The sequence below is a fragment of the Chelonia mydas genome, chromosome 1 (genome assembly GCF_015237465.2).
Source record: "Chelonia mydas isolate rCheMyd1 chromosome 1, rCheMyd1.pri.v2, whole genome shotgun sequence".
Taxonomy (NCBI): domain Eukaryota; kingdom Metazoa; phylum Chordata; order Testudines; family Cheloniidae; genus Chelonia; species Chelonia mydas.
The window spans coordinates 182,973,865-182,994,624 of NC_057849.1; the positions used below are offsets into that span (position 1 = coordinate 182,973,865).

General features: G+C 44.7%; 1 protein-coding gene across 2 annotated transcripts; it reads right to left on the reverse strand.

Moving 5' to 3' along the window:
* Nucleotides 1-1,423: 1,423 nt before the first annotated feature.
* On the reverse strand, nucleotides 1,424-19,984 carry GPA33 (glycoprotein A33). 2 transcript variants are annotated; one of them, XR_006288029.1, is made up of 8 exons: nucleotides 19,660-19,984; nucleotides 12,746-12,897; nucleotides 11,965-12,172; nucleotides 11,272-11,430; nucleotides 6,698-6,811; nucleotides 6,047-6,164; nucleotides 5,006-5,291; nucleotides 1,424-3,903 (listed from the first exon to the last, which is right to left on the reverse strand). XR_006288029.1 is itself a non-coding variant. In XM_043538437.1 (7 exons), the coding sequence occupies exons 1-7, from the start codon at nucleotides 19,700-19,702 to the stop codon at nucleotides 5,156-5,158; spliced, it is 930 nt and encodes a 309-aa protein (XP_043394372.1). In that variant the 5' UTR covers nucleotides 19,703-19,984; the 3' UTR covers nucleotides 4,941-5,155. The 2 variants fall into 2 exon arrangements, 1 of the variants encoding a protein (XP_043394372.1); XM_043538437.1 differs by lacking the exon at nucleotides 1,424-3,903 and having other exon boundaries at nucleotides 4,941-5,291.
* Between the last annotated feature and the right edge of the window lie 776 nt (nucleotides 19,985-20,760).

The window sequence follows — 20,760 nt, forward strand, 5'->3', positions numbered from 1 at the left end:
CTGGTTTCTGCTCACTTCAGGCAAAGCATTGTTAGTGTGGAGCAGAAGCTAAGAGCAAGAACATGGGAAAAGAAATATAGTAAAGTTAAACTATTTTAAAGGCTAAAACTACCTTGTGTCCAAGCAGCCACAAATATACTGCTGGCAACTGTCTTGCTCTTCTGTTGAGTTCTCCAGTTCAGAACCTGCATGAGTGAGTCCACACTAGAGCCAAAGGGCCCTCTTCAGCACAGGGAGAGCAATGGACCTATGTGATAGGTTGGCTGGCCTTTAAGGGGAGTCAGGCTCAGTCTTGCTTGTGATAATCAGCTACCGTACCAGCTGATCCTCCTCAGCTGGGGATCAGATGGACTTTCATAATCATTGGACCCAACCGAGAGAGTGAGGGGTTTGCACAAACAGCTGAGAGAGCACTCACTGAAAAAAGTTTTGGAAGGGAGTTTACATCCTGGGATGGTCCCTGATGGTAGAGGACAGCAGGGCTAAAGGAGACTCCTAAAAGTGGAACTGAGACAGTGCCAACTCCCAGGCAGATTGCCTTGGAGTTGAGGATCCAGACTAGGGGTAAGACTCCAGGGAGACACCCTCTGAGTCAGTGTTCTGCAAAAGAACAGAGAAGTGGGGAAGACCCAGGATGGATTAAAAGTTCAAGCTTGGGGGGGTAGAGGGGAGAAGTTGTTTTTGTTGTGTTGTGATTTGTTTCACGTTTGAGTTGGTTAATATGTCTACACAGCAACTAGACGCCCGCAGCTGGTCTGTGCTGGCTGACTCGGGTTCGTGGGGCTCCAGCTGTGGGGCTGTTTCATTGCTGTGTAGACTTCTGGGCTTGGGCTGGTACTTGCGCTCCAGGACCCTGTGGAGTGGGAGAGTCCCAGAGCTTGGGCTCCAGCCTGAGCCTGGAACTCTACTCAGCAATGAAACAGCCCCACAGCCTGAGCCCAAGTTGGCTGGCACAGGCCAGCTGTGGGTTTTGCTTTGCTGTGTAGACATACCCTAAGAGACTCCAGGGAGAAGCTGTAGGGCCAGTGCTCTGACAAGAGAGTGGAGAGGAAGAGGATCCTTGAAGGGGCAGAAGACATCATATGGCTGTCTAGTGTCACCTGGGACACTGTCCATTTGGGACATTGATACCCCAGAAGGTGGGGAACATGTAAGTGACTTTGGTAGAGGGCCAAGTTACAAGAAGAAGCGGACCATCAATCGGCATGAACGGCTGTTGGCAGGGGGCACTAGACACGGAGAGTCTGTGATGCCCTGCCCAGCCAGGAAGGGGCGCACCAACGGTGAGGGCACTTTTCTACAGTCTGTCTGAGGGAAATGGAGTGGTGACGAGGTCTGGAGCAGCAATGGGACAGATCGCTTTTCTTCCTCGGGAGGCAATGCCAAAGTACACAGATAGCTTGTTATATAATTTGCAGCATTCTTTATTGTTGAAAAGGCAGTTGTAAACAGTTGTTGCCCATGAACAGAAACATTACAATGGCAAATTCACTTAAAGGAAAACTGCAGTTTAATATAACAGTTCAAACCATTACAGCCAGTCCGTCAGCCTCACAGCTTTGCCTTCAACTCCTTTTTCTCCCCTTGCTTGTGCCTTGCTCCATCCAGACTCACTGGATCCTGTTGCTACTCCCCTCCCCCCAATATCCCTAAAATGTGGCCTCCAGATTCTGCCCTCTACTGCTAAATCATTGCTGCGAGCTTTGGTCATTGTTTGACTATTGTAACTGTATGCAAAATGCTACTGCTGTAGTTTTCCTTCTTTAGTTCCTTCATTGGCTTCCTGGCCCACTGCATCAAATTCAGATACTTTCTCTTGACCTTGTAGGTTCTTTGTAACTCTGTCTCACCTATAGTTCTGCTCCTCTTTCTTCTTAAGCCACCTCTTCTTTCTACGTGCCTCTGTATCCTAAAACACTTTTGGCATCTCTTCTCAGCTTCATGCCTTTTTATGCACCTTGTGCTTGGAATGGTTTCCCAGTTCCTGTGTGCAACACCCTTTCTGCAATTCTCTCCTTTAAAACCCACTTTTAAGTGAAGCCTTCCTATATTATGCCCATGTCTGATGTCTCTGGCTGTCATGCATCTGAACTGAACATTTCTGAGTTAGACTTTTACTTCTTCAGTGCAAGGAGGTGGTTTTGTACATATTTTGAAAACAGCTGTAGTAGGTACACTTACGATCCAATAATTGCAAAGAGTAAATTGTAAATTTCTGCTGAGTATCAGATATAAAATAAATGTCAAAAGAAAGGCCCTATTCTGATTTACATGATTTAGGACCCAGATGCTGTACAATATTCAAATGTTAGAAAAAATTGGGAGACTTTCAGTGTTGTTCTGATGTGCCTTCTCTTATTTTTTAGATGATTGTTCTTTTACCAGTGGCTACGTTTCCTTGAGCAGCTGTTGTGAGTTCTGCAAAGTCACTGAAGGCAGAGGAACAATACAATATTAAAGGGATAACACTGTGTCAATAAAAAAAACATTTGTATCAGATTTTTTTAAAAACAGAATTTAACTAGCTCAATACAAAAATTAATATTGTAAAAGCCTTTTGGAAAATACGAGACTATCACTTGTGTCATAAGCAGGAGACAGGAGAACAGTGATGGGGAAACGAAGAGCTATCTTTTTGGGACTTGCAAATGCCAGTTTGAGGGTAGTCCCTAACCTGCTGGTGGGAGAAGGAATGTGTGACAGTTTTGAGTATAGTATGGGACACTGATACTCTGTGCTGAGTGCATTGATCTGTACTTTACTTCCTTCAAGCAGCACTAGAATAAAAATTAGAATATTTTTCTTCTAGCCTTCTCTGTGAAAAGATCCAACTGCCATGTTAACCACGAGGAGTCCGGTGGCACCTTAAAGACTAACCGATTTATTTGGGCATAAGCTTTCATGGGTAAAAAACCCATATGCATCTGAAGAAGTGGGTTTTTTACCCACGAAAGCTTATGCCCAAATAAATCTGTTAGCCTTTAAGGTGCCACCGGGCTCCTCGTTGGTTTTGTGGATGCAGACTAACATGGCTACCCCTCTGATACTAACTGCCATGTTTTCTCCCTTCCCCTGACGACTACATGTGTGAAGGGAAGACGGTCCACTGTCTGCCCCTTCTGTTGCTGGGGTGGGGGAGTAAGTAGAGGATAGAGGACTCTGGGATGGGACATGAAAATGCACAGTTAGAATCCCTTTGGGAGGGAACAGGTCTGTTCTGTGCAGAGGCAAATGGAGTGAGGTGGTGAAGAATTGGCTGTTAGACCTCCCAGCTGCCAATTATGGATTAGAGTCCAGCTGCTGCAGACAATGCCTATACAGTACCAAAAAGCTTTGCAAGTACAAAAAGTAAGATCAAATGGTCAGTTCTGCTGTTTTTAGACATCCCATTAGTACCAATGCAATAGCTGTTCCTAGCGGAGGCTCCTGACGATCAGCTGCAATCATGTTCTATATTTTTGTTACATATTTTTGATTATATACAAAAGCCCCGTTTAGTGAAAGCTTAAGAAGAAACCTGACATTTTCTAAACTAGCCTGCTTCTCAAAATCAAATTAAAGTTAAAACAATCTGATACTGGGTAATGCCACTGTGCTTGTGCCCGGTGGCCTAATACAGTGCATGCTATTGGCTGAAACCTGTGGCATTTACCAGAGTACCCAAGTTAACCAGTCTGCCCTTTCCCAGTGAGCCCCAATTAATGAAGCTGAAATCTTCCATGGATCTGATGATACAGAGTAATTTGCATTGAGGGATTTACCCGTTGCTCTCCAAATAAACCTGACATGGCCCCTTCTGCAAAAAGGTGGGTTACAGTGGGTGAGTCAGGGGTTCTAGTGCTGGGAAATAAGTTTTGGTTCCACATAGTGTCTTATTTACTTATTTATTTAGAGTGGTGCCTACTGTGCATTAGGCACTTTGTTGTACCAATAAAATAAAAACCAGCAGGATCTTATTAAAGGGAAAAAGGCAAAATACCACATTTATTGTGAATACAGAAAGAATCATAGTAAGCAGTTAGTTACAGCTGTAACATTCCATTCAATCTCATCTTTATCCACACATTCATTCCTATACATACACACACACACAGGTTCTGCAAGGTTGTTATCATAGTAAGCAGTTAGTTATAGCTATAACATTCCATTCAATCTCATATTTACACACACACACACACACACACACACACACACACACACACACACACACACACACACACACACACACACACACACACACACACACACACACACACACACACCGTTCTGCAAAGTTGTTATCATAGTTACCAGCCTTAGAGTTGCTCATGCGAAGCCACTGGCCAGGTGGCCTGGACATGAGGAGGGAGCAGGGCCTTGTCAGATGCTCATCTGATGCTCCTGGAAGTTGGTTTGCAGAATCAGACCCCAAAGTTCTTACTTTTTAGAGTCTATTTTTATAGGAATTTCTTCCTATGCCAGTCTATGGGAATTGCTGCATCATGCTGTTGCTGAATCAATCAGCAGATGGCACATTCCTGACGGCTCCAAGATGTTATCTTGTTCTTTGGTTCTCCCATTCTTGAGGCTGTTGGGTGGATTCCAGTCTGCCCTCCGGGGGTCCTCTGGTTATTTCCACTTGACGCCTTCTTCAGCCGATGGACACTGGATTCTTAGGCTGGCACCTCCCTGATCATTCAGTTATTATCCACACCAAGCATCCATCCACATACATCCTCTATCTCTATTTTAATCACAATTGTTAATACAACAAAAGGGCGGGGAGTCTCTGGGTGCTGTTTCTGTTGTTAGAGTATTGCTTTGAGTCTCTGTGAATTGCTTTGAGAACAGACTCTGTCTTAGAATGTACTAACACAATTAGCAGCTTGCAAGTTTCACACACAGAGGGAGAGAAACAGTACCAAAAACCAAGAGACCTCTTAATTAGTAATACCCTGGAATTTAAACTATGGGGAATCAAACTCATTTGTGATTTTAATACAGAACTTCTTTAATATGATCCAACAACTTCCCAGGAGGATTTAGAGAAATGGACTCCAGACCCTGGAAGCTCGCAGTCTAAGCTACACCAGAGATCAGAGCAGTCGGGAGTAAACAATGTTTCTTAAATCAGTCCCCTCTTCCTTGCCTTTCCTATTCTGGGAGTGACTATGCCTCAAATATCTAGCCGGGGTGTGTTGGTGGGTGGCATCTGTGGCCTGCTTCTTGTCCGATATTCCTCCTCCTCCTCCACCTCTTCTTCAGCTGGTCCCCGAATCCTGACAGGCTCCTTCTCACTCTCTTCTGGCTCACTAAAACATTATCCAGAGATAGATAGAGATGTTAGCTGGTTTTAATTAACTTACATTCTGAATATTTTTCACCGCTGGGACAGAGGTGGCTCCACAGGTCACCTGGGAATGTTCTCTGGACTTCAGTTTGAGAACCACTGGCCCACACTCCTTCTTGCTGGGGCTGGAGTAGCTGTGAACAGCCTTCTCCCATTTCCTACAGCACTTGTTTAGAGAGGCAAAGACTGGAGTATCTGTGAGCTCTCCAAAGCACTCCCTACAGGAGAGGTGACCCTTTCCTCATTTTTGGATTGAAGAGTATGAGCGGCTAGGGTGACTCAGACCCCCAAGAACAGAAATTGCAGAGGCTGGGGAGAAATGAGGTAACGGATCTGAACTTCAGATACCCACAGGTGGTTCCTGATTGGTTCCTTGGGCTTGTTAGCTCAGTCCTGCACCCTGTATGGTGCTTAAGGGACATCATGCACCAACGATCACAAAGGAGCCCATAAGAGCAGACCCAGTGTGGTAAAGGAGAACTAAGAGGCAAACTGCAGTGGCAAAGATGGGACTGCACAATGCCTTCTCCTCTCCTGGGTTAAGTCGTTCACCTTTGCAATCAATAAAACCTATGCATCATAAGCTAATTTTCCACCTCATTGTCCCTCTCCACCAGCCGTCGTGCATCGATGCTGCAGAGAGAAGATGAGAGCACATTCTACCTCTCACAGAGTCCCTCACATAGCCCACCTACTCTTCTGGGGAAAGGCACTCACGTCATCTCGTAGTCCTTGTCGCCCCGGCAGCAGCAGCAGTAGGCCAAAATCCCAATGACAATGATTGCACCAACTACACCACCAATGACTCCAGCATAGAGGGCAATGTTCATGGATGCTATGGAGGGAAAGACCAAACACAGTCACAGCAGGGTTGACAAAACAAACCTGCGTGCATTAAGAATGACTTCAAATCAGGTCAGATTCACACCCAGCAGAGACCAAACCCCACCACCCTTCTGGGGGTCCCAGACACTTAATGGTGGATCTGGACATCCTTTCACTTGTAGCAACTGTTCTTGACTCCGCACTGAACCAATGGGTAGCAGGGACAGGTCCACAGGAGTGATTGATTCAACAGAGATGGAGACAGACCACACCCCCCCTACTCTGATCAAGTTCAGATCTTAACTTTGTGTCTCAGGCCCATATCTAATTAGATACAGCCTTAATATTATTCGCTATTACAGACAAGTCTAAATGTGAGCACTTCAAGCAGGGCAGTGGAATTCGTTTTGGAGATATGAAACAGGGCTGTTCTTGGAGGGGTAGGGGTACACTCATCTTCAGTCCCTTGCCTACATTTAGTCTGTGAATACATTTCCCCCCTCCCCATTGCCCAACCCAGCCAAGCAGCCAGTAGCATCTTACGAGGTACAATGGAGACTGTCATGTTGCAGAACTCCTGTCCAACGCTGTTAGTGGCAGTGCAAATGTAAAAGCCGGAGGTGTCTGCAGAGATGTTCTTCAGAGTTATCTGTTGTCCTGGTCCAAAATACAAACCCAAAATATAAAAGAATTTGTAGAGGATTAGGTCAAGGAAGGGACTGGGGAAAGGAGCCCTTCACATCTAAATTGCCCCTTCAAATCCAGCCCAAGTTGGGAATGACCAAACGTTGTTACAGTTTTTGACTGGTTTTGTGACTTGTGTGAAATTAGTTTGGCCTCCACATGGTTCTTAGTGGGAGACATAAGGAAGGCTAAATAGAAACGTGCCTTTGGCTACTGGCAATACATTTAAGGTTCAGCTGTTTTCAGCCCTGCAATTGTGGGTGGGGCTAATGGCAAGTGAATGTTCAGCAAAGGTTTGTCTTGCTCTTTTATACATGGCCAGCAGCCTTGTATGCTTTGTCACAAAAGTTATCACTGTCAGGAGGAGTATGGCAGCTGAGAGCAGCTTGCTCAGAGAAATGGCCGTTTGAAGAGCTAACACACTAGTCTTGTAACAGTTTTTCAACCCACCAGCTTTCAGGATGTCACAATGCCATAATTATTTGCCAGTAAAGGGAGCTAGTGGGGAACGATGGCCTGGTAGAGTAAGGCAAAGGTAGATCAGGCTGTATAAACAATCCGTGGGGAGAAATCATGTATTTGGCAGGGTGTGCTATGAGGCTGCACATCTCCTCCCTTGAGCTAGTGGAGCTCAGTACTATGAATTAGAGCTTATCATTTCTTCTGTATAAACTTAGTTTTATTCAGGTTGTTTCCCTTTTTACACCTAAATGGCAACTCCGTTTTTTTCTCTGATGGCCCCTGTCAACCATCTGTTTTTAAAGTGGGCTTGGTAACTATATTTAAGCACATCATCTGGCACCACAGCTCTCTCACATACATGTTGTTTTCACAGAGCCATAGATTCTAGGGCCAGAAGGGACCATTTACTCTGACCTCCTGTGTAACACAGGCCAGAGAACTTCCCCAACATAATTCCTAGAGCAGATCTTACAGAAAAACATCCAGTCTTAATTTAAAAATTGTCAGTGATGAAGAATCCACCATGACCCTTGGTAAATTATTCCAATGGTTAATTATTCTAAGCGTTATGTTCAGACTGGAAATAAGATGTATTTTTGTCTAGCTTCAACTTCCACCTTTTGGATCATGTTATATCTTTCTTTGCTAGACTGAAGAGCCCATTATTAAATATTTTTTCCCCATGTAGGTACTTACAGACTGTAATCAAGTCACCCCTTAACCTTCTCTTTGTTAAGCTAAATAGATAGACTCAAAGAGCTCAGGTTTCAGAGTAGCAGCCATGTTAGTCTGTATTCACAAAAAGAAAAGGAGTACTTGTGGCCCCTTAGAGACTAACCAATTTATTTGAGCATAAGCTTTTGTGAGCTACAGCTCACTTCATCGGATGCAATCACTATAAGGCATGTTTTCTAATCCTTTAATCATTCTCATGACTTGTCTCTGAACCCTTTCCAGTTTATCAACATCCCTCTTGAATTGAGGGCACCAGAATTGGACACAGTATTCCAGCAGCAGTCACACCAGTGGGAAACAGAGTAAAATAACCTCTCCACTCCTACCTGAGATTTGCTGTTTATGCATTTAAGGATTGCATTAGCCCTTTTGGCCCTAGCAGCATACTGGGAGCTCATGTTTAGCTGATTATCCACCACAAATCCCAAAGTTTTTTAAGTCCCTACTTCCCAGGATAGAGTCCCTCATCCTGCAAGTCTGACTCACATTCTTTGTTCCTAAATGTATCTGTTTACAGTTAGCCATATTAAAATTCATATTGTTTGCTTGCACCCAGTTTACCAAATGATCCAGAACACTCTGAATTAGTGACCTGTCTTCTTCATTATTTACCTCTCCTGTCCAACTTTTGTGTCATCTCCAAACATTATCAGTGATGACTTAGTTTTCTCCCGGGCCCTTTTCTCAGTGTCCCTGTCTAGGCTGTCATTTTTTTGGCATCACAATGTTTACAGCTTTCAACGCTATAGTGCAGTGCTGCGTTGTAACCCCCAAAATGAATAGAGTAGAGAATAAATGTCCTATGACTAAGGCCCTTCATTTCCAGTTTTTACCAATCTTTTTTAACCTAAATATTTGTGGGTTTTACAAAATCCATTATTTGTTTTTTACCAAAAAAATTTCACACAATTTTAAAAGTGCCAGAACTCCCTGGACTCAGCTTTCTGCTCTAAAAGGAGAGATCACTGCTTGCTTACCTGCCATTTCTCCTTCCAGAGAAGAGCCATAACCCAAGCACTAATGTCAGAGCAGATAAAAATCTATTTTTTTAAACTTTTTTAAAAATATATTTTATTAATTTGGATTTTGTTTAAAAAGTTTTTTTTTTAAAGGCTACTTTTCTATTTAAAGAAAGAATTGTAGGAAAACATCTTAGCTTTTGAGGTCAAGTTTTATAAATGTGGCACAGTAGATCATGTACTTTATTAAGAGCTTGTTTTGTTCAATAAAAATACATTTTATATGCAGTTGTGCATTTAAATAAATTCCAGTTACAATCCTAATGCAGCTTGACACAAATCATGAACAAAAAGTTAATTAATAAATTACAGTGGAATATATCATTCACCATTTTCTAACATACTAAAATGTACAATTAATAAGAATCTGAGTTTTAGAACATAATTGTTTCTTGAAAGGTTCAGACAAACAAACCAGGAACAGAGAGTCAGGTTTACCCCAATATTTACCCGGAAAACTGAACTTAATTTTACTGCACTGATTTTACCTGTTTTTAATTTTTTGTAATAAACACTGATAAATTCCTGGGAAAATTTAAACATCTGTAAATAAATAGCCTGCCCTATGAGCCAAGTTGGAAAGACGTAGGGCAGATAAGAAAAACAGGAAGTGTCCCATCATTGTGAGACTGGATGGATTCCAAAGAAATTCCACATACCCTGCGGCATTACCCCAACACACACATTCCAGCAGCTCAGGGCTGCGGCTGCCCTGACAGCCCTACTCCTTTTATAGCCTCCCAGCGTCAGCCCTAAATCCCAGGGGGAGAAATTCCATCTGCACCCTTAATGGACAGCATTTCCCTGAAAATTAGTACCAAATGCAAGGAGACTAGAACAAACTCCTGCCCCTGGGGAGGAGAATAATGCAGGCAGAAAAGTTCAGAGTGGTCTGATCTCTTTAAGAAAATACATTGTGGTAGCGAAGACAAAAGCTGCCATGTCTGAGGCAGGGGCACCACCCAGTGGCCAGTCAAGTGAACAAGAGATTTCATAAAAAGAAAAGGAGGACTTGTGGCACCTTAGAGACTAACCAATTTATTTGAGCATAAGCTTTCGTGAGCTACAGCTCACTTCATCGATGAAGTGAGCTGTAGCTCACGAAAGCTTATGCTCAAATAAATTGGTTAGTCTCTAAGGTGCCACAAGTACTCCTTTTCTTTTTGCAAATACAGACTAACACAGCTGTTACTCTGAAACCAAGAGATTTCATGTGGAGTTTCTCCTTGGTATTAGCTCAAGCAATTTTCAGAGAGTAAAATGTGAGTGCCCTACCTAGCTAGGATCATATTCAGCTCATCTGTGCACCCACACCACGGCACTGGATCTGAAACCACGACTGGCAGGTTGAAACACAGAACCACTCTACATTGTGGAGCTGGTCAAGAAACACACGGCAGTTTCTGGCAATAACGCCTAAGGGCCTGTTATACACTGCTATCTCTTGCTGACTGACTGCATGTGAGAGACTACTGCACCCCCATCTCCTTTAGAGACATCCCTCCCTGCTCCCACTTCTCAGGAGCTTAATCACTCCTTTTGTTCTGACGCTATTTTAAAATAAAGTGACTATCGTGCTAATGACAGTTACTGTCCTGACAGCCTCCATCCCACCCGCTCTCAGCCCTGAGCTGGGCGGTTACCTCTCGGAGTGGAAAAGTTCGGCCTCCGTGGATGCATCCGATCAAGTGAGCTGTAGCTCACGAAAGCTTATGCTCAAATAAATTTGTTAATCTCTAAGATGCCATAAGTACTCCTTTTCTTTTTGTGAATACAGACTAACACGGCTGCTACTCTGAAACATGGCCAGTTTGTTCCTTAGCCTCACTCCTGTAAGCATCAATAAGAGGGCTGATTAGTGTCAGTTGTGGCAGGGTATAGACAGGTCCACTAAGAGAAATTGCCGTGGGCGGGGGGGACTGTGTGAAATGCTTTGCTGGTTACAAATGGTCATTAGGAAATAATTACTTTGGTTGGCTCTCGGCTGGGCTTGAATCGGTGACCTAGAGGTGAAAGCATCACTGCCCGTCGCTGCTCCAGACAGCCACCCAGATACTCACAGGTGTGTCTCACCCTTGGAGGATAACCTTTTAAAGTCCTGTTTTGTTAAAGGACCTTCTCAGAAGGCCTAAAAGCACTGTGAATCCTCAATCCAAAATGTTTCAACTCCCAAACTGCAGCAAGTACCATGGCCTGGCCTCCTTGCATCTCACGTACCTGATGCTGACACCAGTGGTCGGGGCTGGTTCAGTACGCTGAAGCTTTGCCAGGTATACTCAGGTTTTGGAGACCCCTGTTGAGAGTTGCAGGTCAGGTTGATGGTCTGTCCGTATTCTGGTGTCCCTATGACTTTACACTCCGGCTTGGATGGAGCCACTAGAGGCAAAGAAGGGAGAATGGCCTAAGCAGATGCAGTGTGGCACAGTTATACAGAGAGGTCTGCTGAGATTTCTTTCTATACATCCCTGCAATCATCTTCTGCAGCTGTGTTTTTTCCTCCCAGGCCGGAACTGGTCTCTCTCATACCATTTTCTTACAAGAATTAGAACAAATTCTGGCCTCTCCCACTACTTTGTTACTCTTTGTCCTTCCCTCCCACATCCACCCAAGTTCAGGAGTTAATCATAAGACGTTTGGACATATACGTTACTTCCCCTCCACCATCATCAAAGGATAACCTATCCTTGGTGTACAGCATAGTATAGTGATGTGCATGATGGGGATGGCATATGCTTTCTTCTGAAATATCTGGCATTGGCTCCCTCTCTTATTGCTGTGGAGCATTGGATCAGTGCTAACTGAGGGGGTAGAGTACTCCCACCAACATCACTTCCTGCTTGTTGCATAGTGCTGTCTGTCACTGAGCTGCGGCACTGGATCTGTACTATCTCAGGGTGTAGAGTGGCTTACCAAGGACCAAAAGATCTATCTCTGCAGAGGCATGGGGGAGATCTTCGCGCACTTGGACAGTGCATTTGTAAGTTCCATTGTCTGCCATGGTCACCCCCTGGAGGGTGATGCTGACATCTGTGACTGCAGTGCCATGGAATTGCAGACGGCCTTTGTAACCCTGACCATAGTGCGCAAAGCCATCAAAATACCTTGTGACAACATCTTCCTGTAATAGAGAAGGAGACACCAAACAGCAAACTTATTTTCTGCTATGTGTGTCCTCAAGCTAACACTACAGACTGGCACATTCTAAGAGGAGCAGGAACTGGAAAAAAGCAGATGGCCTACCCTTCCCTAGTTTCCTAAAGATACCCTCATATCCTGTGCCCCAGAGGCCAAGGAGAATGCCTGGAGACTTTCATCCCCATATCCTGCAGGGGCCTCTTCACCCCCCCCCCCCAACATACTGGGGCAAAAAAGAGTCCCATAGTTCCCTGAAGGCCACTTAAATCCATCCCTCCCCCCCACCCCGAGGCTACAAAGATGCCTTCCTGCTCCTTCCCCACAATCCTTCAGCAGTCTGGGAGAACCATGGAGGCCCATTTGCTTGCCTGTGGTCGCATAATGAGTGTCTGTGGCAGAGTCAGGATGACAACCAAGACCTCAACCCCTGGTCTCTTGACAAAAAGAGCCCAGAAGGCCTCTTCACCCTCCACCACAGATCAAAAAGAGGCCTGAGGCCCTTTGATATCCGCATTTCCGTCATCCCCAATATGCTTGCATGCATCTTGTGATTTACCAACGGAGATATTTTGCTCCAGGCAGCGAAGTCTGCGTTGCTGGTGGCAGCAGAGGTCTGGAATTCACATGGGAGGGTGGCGTTAGTTCCTTGTGCTACCTTTACTTCCTTGACACGTGTGTTCACTGTGAGTGCCTGGGCAGTCACCAGAACTAGAGAGAGAGACACAAAAAACAAACAAATATGGTCAATCTCCCTCATCAGAGAAATGCTTCTCTTGGTACTAAGGAGGGACCTGCACTCAACCAGGGTAGATTGGGCCCTACCATGACTGGGTATCATATAAGTCTGCACTGTACCGTCTCTGTCTGCTTGAGAATGGGTAGAGTGTGTGTCTTCCTCTCTAGCCACACAGCACGGAGCACACAGGCAACTGTCAATCAATATAATGAATCGTGCTCCAGAGGCTGGGTATTATTTCTATACCTTCTCTTCTGAAGAGTCCTTCTGTGGACTAGGTCTTCTGCCAAGCAGCAGTCCTCAATGACCTGACCCAAGTCCAAGTCTCCAAAGCTAGTACTACTGCAAAAACAAATCCCAGACCCACAAGTGGCTGTGCCATGGGGGAACTATCAGACAAGGGGAAAGTGGCTGGCTGGTGTTCTGGAGGGGCTGGTCCAGAGTTGCTGTTGTTTGGCTGCCTTACCTTTGCATTTCCGGACCTTGTCGTGTTTGCATTCCTTGTAAACTGAACCTTAGCAGTGAATTTGTGGGGTCTGTATGTTAGTTTTGGGGACAAAGACCATGTTCTTGTGATATTTCCCCCTCTGAAGTTACTGATAGCAACCTTAACTCCCCTTAAACCCAGCTTTGTGTCTGAGTTAATTCCCAGAGTGGGTTCCACATCATCAGTTTATCAGACCTCAGACTCTCATTCCCCAGTGGTTGGTTTAGATAATCCCACAGGATTTCCTTGGAAATCCCAGGGGGTGGATCCCTAGGCATACTATTTCCCCAGGGGTTAGTTCAATTAGCTGAAGTATGGATATCCCATGGTATAAGCAACTGGTTGTGCATTCCTGGGAGTTACCCAGTATGGAGAATCTGTGATAGGTAAGGTGAGCAGTTTGAGGCTAGAGAATCTGCTCCAGGATATCAGAGCAGGAGCTTGATTTGTAGTCAGAGCTGTTTCCCCATGTCCTCCCTTCCCCTCAGTCCCCCACCAGACTCGACTTTCCCTGTTAGTGCAATGCTTAAACAAGCAGCAGTAATGTTCAATTGTGCTTATTGTAGGGAGGGGAGAGCAGGTTTGGGTAAATGAGAACCAGTCCAAGCCCTGACATGGAAACCCCTTTTCCAGGTGCAAAAAAAAAAAGTCCTTATCCACATCCACCCACCACCACCTCCCCAGTCACTACAATCATGAACCTTAGCTCCCTTACAGAAGCACCAGCAGATCCCTACATGGGATATGGTGGTGGGGCTCAGCATCATCTTGGCTGGGTCACACAGCTACTCCCTTTTACCCAGGGGCTGCTCTGGAGTGACTTCATGCTATGCTTACAGGGGAAGCCTCAGTGCTTATCAGATCATTCCTTCTTCTGCAAAAACCACAGGGAAAGATCTCATGTCTCCTGGGTTTACCAGACTCGTAACATGCACTATGATGCCCCGCACAGGGGAAACCCTTGAATAATAGTGGGGCTCAGACAAGAGAGAGGGAGTGCAGACTCAGCAGCAGGCCAGCTGCCTGAGGAGATGGGTGGGGGAACAGTGGCCATCCTCCTGTACTGAAGTACTTACTTCAGACTTTAATGGGGGTCGGGGGGGGGGGAGGGTAGCTGCAGGTTGCAGAAGGGAGGGGCCTTTCCTGTGGTTTGGTGAAGCAGCCACATGATGGGTTTTTTGTAATGCTGTGTCTGCTGAGCTCAAAACCATGCCACTCTGGTCAAAACTGAGCTCTCTCCAGAGCACAATGCAGGGGTCTTGGATATGGAGGACTCGTTCTGTTTTACACTCAGTTCTCCATGACCTTTGTGTCCCCAGGAAGCTGTGTTTTAAAACACCTGCTTTGTTCTGCATAGTTCTGGGTTGTTGTTTTTTTTATGGCACCGCTGAGTCATTAGAGGAGAGAAGGAATGAGATCGAAACCAGAATCTGACTACCTCACCTTAGCCTGCAGGAGGGGCAGAGGCACTCCCAGTGTAGAGGCAGGCTCCCTTCAGGAACAGGATGAAAAGGGACAGTCCCAGAGGCTAGTGAAGGGCTGTGCTGTCGCAGAGCATATGGGGAGGGGGGAGGATAGTGAAGAGCTGTGCCATCCCAAAGTGCCAGGGTAGTCACGTGGTGTGGGGGCAGGGGAGTTGGTGGTTGAGATGCAGCGCAGGAGAGCCAGCTCTGGGTCCTGTCTCAGACCATGACTACACTATGGGCTCTGCAACGGCACAGCTGCAATGCTACAGCTGTGCCACCTTAGTACCATAGTGTAGATGCTTCCTACAGTGACAGAAGGGGTTTTTGCATCAATGTAGGTAATCCACGTCGCTGAGTGGTGATAAACTAGGTCTTCCATCAATTTAGCTCCATCCTCACTGGGGATTAGGTCAGATTAACTACAGCACTCAGGGGTGTGAATTTTTCACACCCCTCAGCAACATAGATAGGTTGATCTGTATTTTAAGTGCAGATTAGGGCTGAGTCACATCCCTGCTACTTATGTCAGACCTTCAGATTAGTCCCATGAGTGAATTTAATGCATGGGATAGAGAGACGGCAAGGCAAATTTCTCCTTGTGATGAGCTGTATAGACTCCATCCAGGGGTTGGTGAATAGAGGGTTAACACGTGCTCCCAAAGGTGAAGAAAGGCCACACCTGCCTGCCCTAAGTGCAGGGATGTCACGAGGAAAGTAAGGCCGGGACCCGTTATGATGAGTTAGGTAAAGGCCTGCAGGATACATGGACATGGTGTGGATAGACAGGAATAGCTAGTTCTGGGAGACATTTCCTCTCTGAGAGGCAGCAGCAATGGCAAAGTCTGGGAAAGCCCTGTCTAATGGACTCCGCCTTTGACTGTACATAGCTCTCCTCTTTGGTTCAGCTCACACCCTCCTCTCTGTCACTCACTCCTGACAGACCTTCTTCTGAAGAAACCATCCCTCTAGACTCGGACCTTCCCTATGAAATGGCCTGTGTGACTGGAGTCCCAGTGTGTCCTCTCTTCCTAAGGCTCACTGCAGTGGAGAGTTTGACACTGGGTCACCCCTGCTTTGTAAGCACCTTCTCCTGCTGCCTGGCAGGCACCCCCCTACTCAGCACCTTCCGAACCAGCCTGACATATATTTACAAGAAGTGTAAGGATCCCTCCTCTCTGCTCCTGCTCTTCTCACCCCTTTCATCACCTCCCTAATAAAAGCAGAATAAATAGTGAGGAAAGGAGGGCTGATGGCTAGAGTAGAGAACAATCAGGACTCCCAGGCTCTGTTCCCCTCTGTCACTGACTTCTTGTGCGAATTTGGGTAAGTCACTGAGCATTTCTATGCCTGCGTCGCCATCTGTAAAATGGGGGTGATGCTCCCTTCCCACACAGCGGGATTCATTCGTTCATAGCTTTGAAGTGCTCTGAGAGCCTCAGAAGGAAGGTGATCTAGTAGGGCAAAGTATTTTTATTATTACTTTATTGCAGCTACCACCCGCACGTCAGCTGCTATGGGGCACCTAGGATAACAGCACTGTGTACATGACGCCAGAGCTGGCTCTGCCCATCCTTTCCACCTTTCACCCCTCACACATACACACACAGAAAGCCATTGGCTTGCTTTGTGTGGGTAGGCAGAGTCCATCCCTCCTCTCCAGAAGCATGAGCAGTATCTTGACTCTCCCAGGAAGCACCTGCAGTGCCCCCAATGTTTTCTGGTAGAACAGGTTATTCTTACTCCATTGTCACTCCTCAGAAACTGGTTCCACCCGGCTAGGGCTCACCAATAGATCATTCACCCAACCCACAGAGAGAGAGAGAGAGAGTGACAGCCCAACCCCAGGCACTCACAGCTATGCCTCAGAGTCCAGCCAATGCCAAACCTCTCATTTACTGCAGGTTTTTATTCTTTTCAAAAACACTATCAGTTCAGAGTTGCAAAAGTGCCAAACCAAACCCCACACGTAGCAGAAGCAGCCAGTAATAGGAGAGCTGGATGTCACTGTGAAGGATTGTTCTAATTTGCCTGGCACTGCCATGCAAAGGGCTGATCTCTTTGGTGCCCTCTCGCTTATTTCCTACATCTTTAGTCTGATTGTTTGACTGGCTCGAAATCCAGTTTTTCACTGGAGAATAAAAGACTCCCCACTACATATCCTTCTGGTTCTCTGAATCTCTGTTTAGTTACATCCAGTGATACCACTAACGGTGTTTCCTTCCCCCTCGAGTCACCAGCGCTTTCAGTGGGGTAGTCTGTTCAGCAATGGTGCAGGGCTGGGAGATGCTTTTTGTCACCAAACAGCTTAGCTAGTTAAAAACTGGTGGCATGTCCAAAATCAATTTTTTTGGAGGGGGAACTGAACCCCTTTTAAATCCAGCTGAAGGGAGAAGGGCCTTAAAATCCAATCAAACTCAGGGGGGAAATAGCATATAATATTGATAAAGAGACATTGTCAACAGGCTTTAAACCCTAGATTTAGATTTTGTTCTGACATAGAAATGCTGTTTATCAATTTTTTAAAGAAATCACTGAAAAGACCTCTCCTCCCCTCCAAGATACCCCCTTCTTCCCCCCGCCTGGCAGTACTGGGAATGCAGCAGAAATACCAGAAAGTAAAAGTGACTTGTTTACTTCTACTGACAACATTGAATTAATGGTAAATGGCATAGAAACAGAACAAAGGGTGAAAAGCTAATTAAATTATAAAAGTTCTTTCTGTTTTAATCACCTCAGGTGTCATTAGTGACAGGGTTAAGAATATTTTTGCAAAGAAAATCTGAGTAGAAGGGTGACAATGTTCCTTTTTTTCCTTACTGAGCACTTGTCTAGCACTCCAGCCACTGTACATTTTTTTTACTAACAACCCTTGGAAACATTCATGTAGACCCCTCTACAAAAGTAACTCCCAGCCCAGCAGAAACAAAATTCCCTCCCTCCCCCCAACCGTCCATACCCTGTGTGATGATCTCTTTCAAACATCTCACATCAAATGGAACTAACAAATAGGACAAAATGTGAAGCTACTCTAGCTGCATAAACCCAACCAAAGTTTACATAATTGCAAAGAAAACACTGCTCATATCACCTTGAAATAGAATGAGCTGGCAGACTCTTCTAAGAAATACACCTGTACCTCAGAACTCTATTCAGTGTAAATACACTATTTCATACATGACAATTTCCTTGGGCTACCCCTCACCCCTGTCTGTCTGCAGTATCCACCCATTATCTTTACTTAGATTGTCTATTATCTTTATTCAGATTGCAAACTCCCTGGGGCAGGAATTGTCTCTTTGTTATTTGTTTGTATAGTGGAGAGAGATGGAAGCACAGTGGAGCCTTGGCCTCTAAGTGCTACTGCAGTACAAATAAATAATAAAAAATAAAATGCCAGAGATGAGCCCATCTTGCAAAATCTGAATCTGAACGCTCCCAAAGTTTGGACCTAGCGTTTTCTTTAGAGACTGTCTATACTACTGTGCATGGGCCTGCGTCCTCTCTTGGTTATGCTGCAACATTCTTGGCTTCAACAACCTCTTCCAAAATCTCTCCCACTCCACTGTTTTAATAATGGTGTTAAAAGGTATGGCCTATACTCAGCCCAAACGGCCCTGTTTATTATTAGAGAGACAGATGAGTGAAGCAATATCTTTATTGGACCAACTTCTCTTGGTGAAAGAAACTGCTTACACAGAGCTCTTCTTCGGGTCTGGCCTGAAGAAGACCCGAAGAAGAGTTCCGTGTAAGTTCAAAAACCTGTCTCTTTCACCAACAGAAGTTGGCCCAGTAAAAGATATTCCTATCCACATTGTCTCTCTAATTTCCCGGGACCAACAGGTCTACAACTACACTGCGAACAACCAGCTTATCATTTCACCCCTGGCAAAGGGTGCAAGGTGTGTCACTAAAGAGAGAGACAAAGTTCCTGCTCCAAACAGCTTTAGGTCTCTAGAATCACCCATGACATAAGAGGTGAGGGGGAGAACAAATAGAAGGGGAATAGTCTGGGATGGGGTAAAACAGGTTATATCAATAAGATCAGCCAGTGATTCAGTCTGTACCCACTTCTTGAGGAATACAGTTTTTGTAATTCCACTGTACAGTATTAAATACAAATTCCCATCTCTCAGACTTCCCGGAAGAAGTGAGATTTTTCAGAGGGGTTTAAGTAAGGCAGGGGTGGCATCTAGGTGAGTGGTAGAGAGTGTTCTATGCCTAGGCTGGCATGGAAAAAAGGCACAGAGATATTTGTGTGAGGAAACAAAGGCAGGTCAAGACTGGTGTCATTGGCAGAATGGGCTATACAGGGGGAAATGAGAAGGCAGAGGATCAGAGAGTTGGGCCAAGGCTCTTGGAGTTAAAAGCAAGGACAAGCAGTTTAATTTATAGATGTTGGCAGATCTGTACCTTGGGTTCGAAACATACAGTGTAGAGAGTAGAAGCTAAGGACTTGCCCCCTTTGAATTCTAGGGACAAAGAATATACAATATCTATGGAAACCATTTTAAATTGGTTTTAAAAATCTTTGCCATCATGATACAAAACTCCATTCTCTTTCTGTCCCTGAAATTGTAGAGAGACTTCTGGAGTTGCCTGTGAGTCTCAACACTGTAGTATGGAGGCATTATCACTGTACCTGCCAGATCATAAACAGGCTAAGATTTGTACTAAACAAAGGACATTGACACACAGAAATGGCTGGGATATTTGCCTGTGTAACATTCACCTCTCTCCAGTCTCCACCCATCCCCTGTAGACACAACCAAAACAGTACTCACCCACACTCAAAATGAACAGTTGAGATCCCTTCGTAGCTCTCATGGTCTCTCCTTATCCTCCGTACAGAATATTTCCCTGTAGGATTGCTCGGTAGCTGAATTATTTTAATTAATGGGGTAAGGCAAACAGGGCAGCCTCACGGTTGTAGTTTGGACTCACTTCCCCAATCCTTTTTCACTTGCTCCTTCTCACTCTGCCCATCTTCCCCACCCCCTTCAGCTAGATTGACAAACTAATTCACTACTAGAGATAGAAATCTCTTGCTGTTCTCTGCCTGAGGGAAGCTGCTGTATGTTATGAACTTGTCCCACCCTCTCAGGTAAATAAACCACCTTTCCTGGTCTCTGCTAATTGATAGGTACACAAAGGAAATGACGAGTTAATCTAATGGGCCAGGTAAAAGTGCACACAAGAGAGCAGTAAGAGCTATCTGTACAGTGACAAATAACCATGGCAGATAAAAATGGATTAATTTTTTAAAAACCCTTTTTATTGTATTAATTTTTAATTTACATTAGACTTTTATTTAAATCAAATACTTTTTATTTAAATTAAATACATATTTATTTTCAAAAATAAATTATTTAAATTTAAAATTATGGCAGATATGTTCAGGCCTAAATTTACTATAATCTATTAATTTCAATTATGTAAAAATAATATTCAAGTAGTACATACTTGCTGCTGAAATTTTAAAGAAAGTCAAACTATTGAACTGGTGGAAATCACTGGCTAAGCACCTGGAACTAGACTTTGTTGAAGTGCTAAGCCAGCTTTTGACAGCAGTAGCCTCTTCTGCAGTTGCAGAGAGAATGTTTTTTTTCTTCGTTTCAGTTTACTCAGCTAGTTCAGTTCAGTTATTAGTCTATTCAAAGTTAAGCTACCAGTTGGAAGCTGAACAAGCTGGGAAGTTTTTTTACTCTTCTAATTGATTCATAAAATTAAGGTATGAGAGGATGAGGTCTACTGCCTCGAAAATCTGGAAGAACATCATGACCAGAAACAATCAGTTCAATTGACTAACTACAAATAATACTTCCCTTGTTTAATAAATCAGTTAGTTTTAAATGCAAAACTGGTTTTGATTAACTTACTTTTTT